Source organism: Ipomoea nil, unplaced genomic scaffold, assembly GCF_001879475.1.
Source record: "Ipomoea nil cultivar Tokyo-kokei standard unplaced genomic scaffold, Asagao_1.1 scaffold3314, whole genome shotgun sequence".
NCBI lineage: Eukaryota > Viridiplantae > Streptophyta > Magnoliopsida > Solanales > Convolvulaceae > Ipomoea > Ipomoea nil.
This window is the reverse complement of record NW_017619742.1, coordinates 1,421,989-1,432,719: the sequence shown is the minus strand read 5'-3', so window position 1 is coordinate 1,432,719 and position 10,731 is coordinate 1,421,989. Positions and strand designations below refer to the sequence as shown.

The following is a 10,731-nucleotide window of genomic DNA, read 5'->3' as shown; positions in this document are numbered from 1 at the left end:
CAGTGGGAGCAAGTTTGCTATTTTGGTCTTATATGTCGATGACATTTTACTTGCTGCAAATAATAAGGCCATGTTGCGTGATGTTAAAGTATTTCTTTCTAAGACCTTTGAAATGAAAGATATGGGTGAGGCATCCTATGTGATTGGAATAGAAATATTCCGAGATAGAACACAAGGATTATTAGGATTGTTTCAGAAAGGATACATTAACAAGATCTTGGAAAGATTTAAGATGGATAAATGCTCTCCGGGAATGGTTCCAATGCAGAAAGGAGACAAATTAAGTTTAGCTCAATGTCCCAGAAATGAACTTGAGCAAAAGCAAATGGAAAGAATACCTTATGCAACAGTGGTTGGATGTTTGGGATATTTACAGACTTGTACTCGGCCAGACATCAGCTTTGCTGTTGGTATGTTGGGTCGATATCAAAGTAATCCCGGCATAGAACACTGGAAGGCTGCGAAGAAGGTTTTAAGATATCTACAAGGCACAAAAGATTACATGCTTACATATAGGAAGTCAGATCCACTTGAAGTGATTGGCTATTCTGATTCAGACTATGTTGGGTGTGTAGATACGAGAAAATCTACATTTGGTTATTTGTTCCTATTAGCTGGAGGAGCAGTTTCTTGGAAAAGTGCGAAGCAGTCAGTCATCGCTACTTCCACTATGGAGGCAGGATTTGTGGCATGCTTTGAAGCCACAAATCATGGACTATGGCTGCGGAATTTGATCTCGGGGCTTAAAGTAGTTGACAGTATTTCTAGACCTTTGAGAATTTATTGTGACAACTCCGCAGCAGTGTTCTTCTCTAAGAATGACAAGTACTCTAAGGGTGCTAAGCATATGGAATTGAAATACTTGTCAATTAAAGAAGAAGTACAGAAACAGAGAGTGTCAATTTGGCATATCAAAACTGAACTTATGGTTGTTGATCCTTTGACCAAAGGTTTAGCACTGAAAGTCTTCTCCTGTCATGTGGATAGTATGGTAATTTTGCATAGAGCCTTGTTATCATTGTAATTTTGGTTTTCAGTTTTATGCTATATTGACTTGGTTGAATTCAATTAATGCTATATCTCTGTTTGCACCTATGGTTGTCAGTATCGAAATTAAAGTTGACATATGATGCATGGAAGGGAACATGTTGTTCAAATAACGTGCGACAACCATGATCTAGCTAACTTTAATTTGTGTAAAGGTTCATTGATGTTTTGGGATATTTCGCGAATTAAAGTTATCCTAATGCATCAATGATACACATGGACCAAGTGGGAGAATGTTAGAATATTTTATTCTAATGTTATTGTGGTCCATATATTAAAGTGGTCTGGACAATTAAAATCCCGTTGTGATAGGTAATGAGAATAAAATATATAACGGATCAAGGGGTTATTACTCCCCTCTCTTTGGCTTTCAATAGGGCTACTTAAGCCTACTTAATATTTGGTTTATGGCCATTATTGCCATAATTCCAATAATCAATATTGGAATGTAAGTTATGTAAAGAAGGCAATATAAAAGGGCATAAGCATTTTCCTATCCTATCATTGTGAAAACTAACGTGAAAGACCAGAGGGAAAAGTATTCTGAAAAACGCTCTACAAACTTGCATAAAGAAGTTGTGAAGAAGAAAGGGTTGAAAGCTTCATCATTCTCTCATGGAATCAGGTTAGTACTTTAACGCTTCCGATTAAAGTATTGGTTAAATCATTCCATGCCTATTGTTATGGTTTTACAGGGGGTCCTGTGGTTTTAGAATTAGTTTGGCAAAGTTGGATCACCTAAGTATTTAAAAAATGAATAATGTACAAATAAGTCACTAAACTATTTAGAAAACAGCAATTAAGCCATCGAACTCAAATAACCCCAAATAAGTCATTGAACCCGAAAAAAAAAAAAAGAGGAGCAATTAACATTTTTAACAGGTTAACTCCAGGTTTTTGCTGACTGTATTGCCAAATATTTATTTTATTTACGTATTTTTTTATTATAATCCACCTACATAGTAATATATTTTAATGTAATTATAATCAAAATAGTTTTGTCTTGTCTAGATCTAATTTATTTATTCATTTATTATTATTTAAACATAAGATCTAGTGAAAAAAATAATAATAAATAAATAAATCAAATCTCGACAAGACAAAACTATTTTTATTATAATTAATTTAAAATATATTGCTATGTAGGTAGATTATAATTAAAAAAAAAACATAAATAAAATAAGCATTTGACAATCCAGTCAGTAAAAACTTGGAGTTAACCTGTTAAAAATGTTAATTGCTCTTTTTTTTTTCCGGGTTCAGTGGCTTATTTAGGTGTTATTTGAGTTCGATGGCTTAATTACTGTTTTTCAAATAGTTCAGTGGTTTATTTGTAATTTATCTCTTCAAAAAAATACATCAATATGGGGGCAACCCTAGCCTAGTTAGTTAGATTGTTGGCCTAGTAACAATAAGGTTCCAAGTTCGACTCCCAATGGGAGTGGCCTATTAGGATGATCTTCTTGGTTTGAGTCGGTCAATTATCAGTAACTTAGGCATGTTTACCTACTTGTGGTCTTTTGCCAACTAGGATCACAATGTTAGTGATTGTGAGTTTCCCTTAATATTATTATCACCAACACATGAGACAATATATAGTCCGAACCTTATCACACAGTTCTTATCCTCAAATTAAGGTAGGATAAGGGGAAGAACTGCGAATTGAGATCGATCTTAGGTCTTAAATCTCATTATTCATGCTCAAATTGGGATCTTAAGTTGAAAAAGATGAAATTACCCTTAATTATTTTAGATTTCGGCATGTCTTAGACGAATTAGTGACCAACGTGAAGAATTTTGGCACTAAAACAATAGTCGTGGATGAAAATTGGTAAGAATTAAACATGTGGATCAAAATTGTCATTTTGCTAATACTCGTTGGACCAAAATTACTATTTGTTCTAATAGGAATAGATAAAATATTAGTTTTTACTACTAACTAGTATTTTCACACGTGCGATGCACGGAATTGATTTGTTATAATATATTAAGAATATTTGGATCAATATACAATTATTTAAATTATAACATCAAATACTCTGATATTATATAGTGTAATTGAAGATATAGTTTGGATCATTTATGTTTGTTGATGTTATCATTGCATGAATTCGAGCAAGTAATTGTTCAAATTAATAATTAATGTGCATATGTACGTATGCGGTGCTGTAACTTTAGAGATTTTTATATATCATTGTTTAGGATTTTTATAAATTGGGCAAATGTGTTCGTTCTCTAGAAACTTAGTTATAGTAATCAATTGATATCCTAATTCATTTGTATAAAGGATATATTTTTGTCTAGATATATAGCAATTTTGTCATTTTGAAAAAAAGAAAAGAAAAGAAAACATAATATCATCAATTGTATTTACACATTATTGAAAACCTCTTTGTAGACGACATTGGTAGTCGCAACACAATCTTGTCCATCCTTGTCTAGAACTAACACCTTCAGGTCATCAGGATGGGTGACTCGGGAGAAAGCCACGTACAATTGTCCGTGATTAAAGACCGGTTTTTTTAGCAATAATCCAACGTGAGTTAGTGTTTGACCTTGCCTTTTGTTAATAGTCATGGCATATGCAAGTATCAACGGGAATTGTTTACGCTGGAACTTGAAGGGCAATCTCATATCAAAAGGAGTGAGAGACATTCGGGGGATAAGAACTTTGGTTCCTTCATGTGTCCTATTAACTATTCTTGCTTCGACAATGTGATCTACCAATCTTTTAATGATGAGTCGCGTCCCGTTACAAAAAGCAAGAAAATGGTCTATGTTTCGCAATAACATAACAGGTGCACCGACATTTAATGTCAATGAATAATTATGAAGACTCGACAATCTCAAACTATTTAAAAATTCAGGAGTGTGTACTTTTGATAGATTTTCACAAAGAGTTACAACTTAAATATATTCATCCTTCTGCAGTATTCATGTCGCACATGTGCTGATTAATTTGATCAACGACATCTAAAGTCGGCGAGAGGATCGCTCGACCTTCTAACTGCGACTCATCAAGCATGTCATATCTCGAGCTTGGGAATGTGCTTTCCACTATAGGTGCTATGGAATTGTGTCCGCACTTCAACAAAAACTGTGCCGGAATATCGATCTCAGATGAACCGTTGTTTACAACCCTTGCAATCCCATCTCCAATGTCTACAATCCATTTTGAAAACCAATCAACTGTCTGTCTATCTTCCTTTGAAGCTAAGGTCCGTAGTCTCAAGTTCTTGGTGAGCCTTAATACCTTGCAATTTCTCCACAAGTATGAAGAATTAATATTTGCTCCAACAACTACTGGTCTTGTTGCTTTCGGAATAACAGGTAGGATCTGTTTAAAATCGCCGCCCAAAACTATTGTCTTTCCATCAAAAGTCTTTTCAGCACTACCCGGTATGACGAACCTCAATAGATCCCTCATGGCTTTGTCCAAAGCCTCAAAATAGTATTTTTGCGTTATCAGTGATTCATCCCATATTATCAATTTGCTCCTTTTTATAAGCTCAACAAGGTCACTGTCTTGCGATATATTGCATGTGGGATGGAATCTACGTTTAAGGAGAGTGGTATAGCAAATCTGGAATGCGCCGTCTTGCCTCCCTGCAAGAGCAAAGATGTTATTCCACTGGAAGCAACATTCAGAACAATATCATCGTGGCTCCTTATCTTTGACGATAACGCTCTCCACACGAACGTCTTGCCTGTTCTTCTGTAACCATACACAAAGAACAATCCACCTCCGTTGGAATCAATATCATTCATCACAGAGTCATAAACATTTTGTTGCTCGTTGGTCAATAGTGTTACCAATGTTTCATGTTTTGTCTTCAACGATTCCTTGTCATACGCCAACTCTTCAGCTATCAACATGTTTTCACTCAAACCTATGTTAGTTTCGTCTAAAATTGGCATTTCTGAACAGTCCTTCAGGCTCTTCCCCCACAAAGATAGCAACTTCTCTAACTCCACCAAAGCAAACGTTTTATTTTTTTTTTATTTGAATCCGATAACATCAACTTTTAAAAGGAAAAAAAAAAAAAGAAACAAAAAAAAATAAATTAGTTTATTTATAAATAATGAAAAGTAAATAACAAAGTCGAATAAATAGATTGGAGTAACTAAATATCGTTGATTCAATATTGAGTAGTGACGAAAAAATAGGAATAGAAATTTTAATATTGTTATATTTTTTAATATTAAATAGATTGCAAAATATAATATTTGTTGTTATAATTTATATACTTGTATATCGATTCAAATATTCTTAAAATTCTAGTATTTTTACCCTTGCGTTGCACGAAATTGATTTGTTATAATATTTAAGAATATTTGAAACGATATACAATTATATAAATTGTAATAACAAATATTATATTGTAAATTGATGAAATAAGTTGGATCGATTATGTTTGTTGATGTTATCCTTGCTTAAATTCAAGCAAATAATTGCCCAATTACCCATGCGATGCACGAGTAAAATTGTTATTATATATTTAGATAATAAAATTAAAGATGAAATTATAAACAACTTTAATACGGAGTATTTGAAAATGTACATTTATTTGATTATAAAATTAGTGTAACAGTATCACTCAATTAATTGAATAATATATGACTCGTTTGTCTACAATTATCTTAAAAAAATTGATATGTATTATGCTTTATGTAATTATATTATTACTAAAATAAACTAGTATTTTCACCCGTGCGATGCACGGAATGGATTTGTTATAGTATATTGAAAATATTTGGGTCATACAATTATTCAAATTATAACATCAAATATTATATAGTGCAATTGAAGCTATGGTCTGGATCGTTTATGTTTGTTGATGCTATCATTGTTTGAATTCGAGCAAATAAATGCTCAAATTAATAGCTAATGTTTAGATGTGCGCATGCTTGTTGTAATTACTTTAAAGATTTTATATATCATTGTTTAAGATTTTTATAAATTAGACAAATGTGATCATTCTCTAGTAACTTAGTTATAGTAATCAATTGTTATCCTAATTCATTTGCATAGAGGATATATTTTTGTCTAGATATATAGCAATTTTGTCATTTTGAAAAAGAAAAACATAATATCAACGATTGTATTTACACATTATTGAAAACCTCTTTGTAGACAAAATTGGTAGTCGCAACAAAATCTTTTCCATCCTCATCTACAGCTAACACCTTCAGGCCATCAGGATGGGTGACTGGGAGAAAGTCACGTACAATTGTTCGTGATTAAAGACTGGTTTTTTTAGCAATAACCCAACGTGAGTTTGTGTTTGACATTGTCTTTTGTTGATAGTCATGACATATATATGCAAGCATCAACGGGAATTGTTTACACTGGAACTTGAAGGGCAATCTCGTATCAGAAGGAGTGAGAGATAATTGGGGGATAAGAACTTTGGTTCCTTCATGTGTCCCATTACCTATTCTTGCTTTGACAATGTGATCTGCCAATCTTGTGATGATGAGCCGCGTCCCATTACAAATACCAAGAGAGTGGACTATGTTCCGCAATACCGACCTTTAATGTCAATGAATGATTAGGAAGACCCGAAAAATCTCGAACTATTTAAGAATTCAGGAGTGTGTACTTCTGATAGATTTGCATTTTCTGATTCTGCCTTACACAAAGAGTCACAACTTAAATATGTTTGTCCTTCTGCAGTACTCATGTCGCACATGTACTAATTAATTTGATCAACGATATCTAAAGTCAGCGAGAGGATCACTCGGTCTTCTAGCTATGACTCATCAAGCATGTCATATCTCGAGCTTGGGAAGGTGCTTTCCACTATAGTTGCTATGCGATCGTGTCCACACTTCAACAAAAACCGTGCCGGAATATCGATATCAAATGAACCGCCGTTTACAACCCCTGTAATCCCATCTCCGATGTCTGCAATCCATTTTGAAAACCAATCAACCGTCTGTCTATCTTCCTCTGAAGCTAAGGTCCGTAGTCTCAAGTTCTTTATGAACGTTAATACCTCTCAATTTGTCCACAGGTATGAAGAATAAATAGTTGCTCCGACAGCTACTAGTCTTGTTGCTTTCGGAATAACATGTAGGATATGTCTAAAATTGCCGCCCAAAACTATTGTCTTTCCACCAAAATTCTTTTCAGCACTACCCAGTATGACGAACCTCAATAGATCCATCATGGTTTTGTCCAAAGCCTCAAAACAGTGTTTGTGTGTCATTAGTGCTTCATCCCATATTATCAATTTGCTCATTATTATAAGCTCAGCAAGGTCAATGCCTTGCGATATATTGCACGTTGAATCTTCATTCAAAGAGAGTGATACAACAAATCTGGAATGCGTTGTCCTGCCTCCCGGCAGGAGCAAAGATGCTATTTCACTGGAAGCAACATTCAGAACAACTATAAAATTACCATTGTAATTTCACGAAAAAATAGAAATGATAATTTATTTACTTCTCATAGTATTACACCTTAAACATAAAAAAAAAAATATAGATTATCATAAAATTAATTGTAATAATTATAAAAAATTCAATGATCCATGTTTAATTGTAATTATACTATTATTAAGGTAATTATTAACTTAATTACCATAATAATTATTAGGTAAATATACTAATATTGTGCAATTATACTATTACACCTTATGAATAAAAAATATATATAGAGAATAACATAAAATTACCATATAAATTACATGGAATAATGAGAATGGTAATTTATTTTGTTCTCATATTATTATAACTATATATATATATATATATATATATATATATATATATATATATATATATATATAATCAAATAATTAATTGTAATTATAAAAAAATTGAACGGTCTGTGTTTAATTCATCACACAGGGAAAATATATGCGATGCACAGACATATGATATAGACAAAAAAATTAACAATATTCTAAAAAAATAGAATAATATATGCAATAAAAATTTTAAAACGGTTAACACTGCAATAGTATTACCAAGTTCATCAATTAACATTGCAATATAAATAGGTATGTATATGTTTGTTGTGGGTAGTGCGTAGTGCGCATTTAACCACGTGGTGGACATGAAATCATACACTCAATGCAGTAAGAATTTAATCATTGAATCATCTGTTGTGAACAGTCATTTTTGCCTTTTCTCTATCAATTTATGCAAATACATGAGAATAATGAAGCAATAGACAATCTCCGTCAACAATCCAGTATGGTTCCTGAATGGAGCATTAATCTTTAGGAATGACAGATTTTCAATGAACGATGAAAATACCACTCTAACGAACCGGGCAATTTTTCTTATTCGTTGCAGTTGTATTGTTATTTGCAAGTCTTTTTCTTACCCTGCAGATAAAGGCTTGTCTGATAAAGGAAAACGTGAGAATATAAATTTACCTAATTGAAAAGTCAAGCTCCAAATTGCTCTTCCTCAATCTTCTATTTCAGTTTTGGTGATAGAGAGTCGGGCTTTGTGCTATATTTATAGGTGAGATTGAGTTTGATTTTAACTAGGTTTATTAGTGTTGCATGGAATTAGGTTTCTTTCATGTGATTGTAGGAAGATACATGCCGGAGAATTAAGCATGTATGTTTTTAAGGATTTTTTATTTAAATCTTAATATTTAGCCAGACAATTGAGTTTTAATGAGAATTTAAAATTTAGTAAATTTAACAGAGAATTAATAGAGAATTGAAAATAGGAAACAACATATTTTATTAGGAATAGGAAATTTAAAATTTAGTAAATTTAACAAAAATTAATGGAGAATTGGAAATAGGAAACAACATATTCTATTAGAAATAAGAAAGTAGAAAATAATATATTTTACTAGGAAATGTATTATAGTATAGATTATATATAATTGGGTTTCCGATTTGTAATTATAAAACTGGTTGGAGAGTGGAGAGGCTTGCCCTGAGACTGGGTCTTCTTCTTCTTCCTTTGGCCTTTCGCAGGTACAGAGCTCCCAAGGAAGGACTCTTCTTCCTTCACCGACCCATATAAACTCTCCTTCTCCTCACATCACATCACATCTCTCATTCTGATTTGAAGATGTTAGCAAAGCAACACCACTCTTCTCCTTTCCCTTCTCCTTCTTGTTTTCGCCCCAATGGCTCCTCCGCCGCATTAGCCGGCGGAAATCGGTCTTCCAAGGTGGCGCCGCCGCTTCCCGCTGCTCCCACGCTCGCTACCTCTCTTTACCACACCCAGTTGGGTCTATTTGCCCTTACTTGGTCCCGCAGCATCCTTGGTCGGTCTTTTCACCTCCATTTCGCGCTCGACGATTCGCCGGCGGAGGAAGACGAAGACGCGGTCAGTACGGCGTCGTTTGCTTCTCTCTCCGCTACTCCATCGTTTCATCTCCACATCAAGCCCTTCATCTTCTGGAAAAGGCAGGGATCCAAAAGGCTCCAAATCGGCGGCGGCGGCGGAAAAATCAAGACTGCCCATATCTTCTGGGATCTTTCCAGGGCAAAGTTTGGATCCGGACCCGAACCCAGATCCGGATTCTACATCGCCATTGTCATCGACGGCGAAATGGTCCTCCTCGTCGGGGACTCCCAAAAAGAAGCGTATTCCAAAACCAGAGCGAAATTTCCGGCCACTGGCGCCGGCGCCGGCCAAGCCATGGTGCTAAGGAGGGAACACGTCTACGGCGGCAAACTGTACATCACCAGAGCCACCGTCGGCGGGCGGGAGCGAAACATATCCATCGATTGCCGCCTCGCCGGCGACGACCCGAGGCTGTATTTCTACGTGGACAACAAAAGGGTCCTCCAAGTGAAGCATTTGAAGTGGAAATTCCGCGGCAACGAGCGAATCGAGATCGACGGAATCCCCATCCACGTCTCCTGGGACGTCCACAACTGGCTGTTCGAGGACGACGAAGATGGCTACGCCCTCTTCATGTTCAAATTCGAGAAGCACAGCAGCTTCAGAGACGAAGACTGTGACTACTTGAACCACCTAACCGCCCGGAAAGCGGTCAACAGCTGCGGATTCGGGTTCGAGACGAAGATGATGAAGAAGGGTTTGCTCCGGACGGCGAGAAGCTCGTCGTCGTCTTCGCTGTCGTCGGCGTCGTCCAGCTGTAGTTCGGTCATGGAGTGGGCCAGCACAGAAGAGAATGACCTCAAGGGCCCTCCGGGATTCTCATTGCTGGTCTATGCTTGGAAAAGTTAAACATTTTTTTTTTTTTTTTTTTTTTTTACCAAAAATCAAATATTTTTTCCTTGTTACTAACTCATTCTTCAATCTTCATGTAAGAGTAATACAATGAAAATATTCAAAATAATAAAACCATATATATATAATATATATATATTAAGTAACATCTCATTGTTTTACTTTCTTCCATTTGTGAGTGGTAAATTTTGCTTAAGTTACTGCAGGGGTACGATGTAATTGTAAATTATGTAATGTTTTTCCTTGATTTTGCTCAAAATATGAGTATATATAGAATACAAAAATTAAAATTTCTAGCATAAAATTATTGTTTGTAGAGTTCGTGTTCTGTTTAAATGGGAATGTCTCACCGCATTCTACTATAACTATTCAGAAGAATAATGATCTTTGTGGCTTATTAGTTTTTCCGTTTGAACCTTTAACTATTGAGCTTCTTTGATGTAGCAATTGTTGTCTTTGATGTAGCAATTGTTGTTTGTACGGATTTTCTTGTAAATTAAAGAA

At 34.8% G+C, this 10,731-nt stretch overlaps 2 protein-coding genes across 2 annotated transcripts; one reads left to right on the top strand and one right to left on the bottom strand.

Moving 5' to 3' along the window:
• Nucleotides 1-3,964: 3,964 nt before the first annotated feature.
• LOC109169375 lies at nt 3,965-4,965 on the bottom strand. Its single transcript, XM_019318258.1, has 2 exons — nt 4,755-4,965; nt 3,965-4,653 (listed from the first exon to the last, which is right to left on the bottom strand). The coding sequence occupies exons 1-2, from the start codon at nt 4,963-4,965 to the stop codon at nt 3,965-3,967; spliced, it is 900 nt and encodes a 299-aa protein (XP_019173803.1).
• A 3,938-nt stretch (nt 4,966-8,903) lies between these two features.
• On the top strand, nt 8,904-10,486 carry LOC109169597. The gene has a single exon (XM_019318481.1). The coding sequence runs from the start codon at nt 9,094-9,096 to the stop codon at nt 10,222-10,224; it is 1,131 nt and encodes a 376-aa protein (XP_019174026.1). The 5' UTR covers nt 8,904-9,093; the 3' UTR covers nt 10,225-10,486.
• Nucleotides 10,487-10,731: the final 245 nt, after the last annotated feature.

Excerpts from the sequence above, each read along its gene's own strand:
- LOC109169597 (XM_019318481.1), top strand. The coding sequence starts at position 9,094 with ATGTTAGCAAAGCAACACCACTCTTCTCCTTTCCCTTCTCCTTCTTGT.
- LOC109169375 (XM_019318258.1), bottom strand. The coding sequence starts at position 4,965 with ATGCCAATTTTAGACGAAACTAACATAGGTTTGAGTGAAAACATGTTG. Across the intron at positions 4,654-4,754 it reads GTATGGTTACAGAAGAACAG|GGAGGCAAGACGGCGCATTC; the intron begins GCAAGACGTTCG and ends TTGCTCTTGCAG.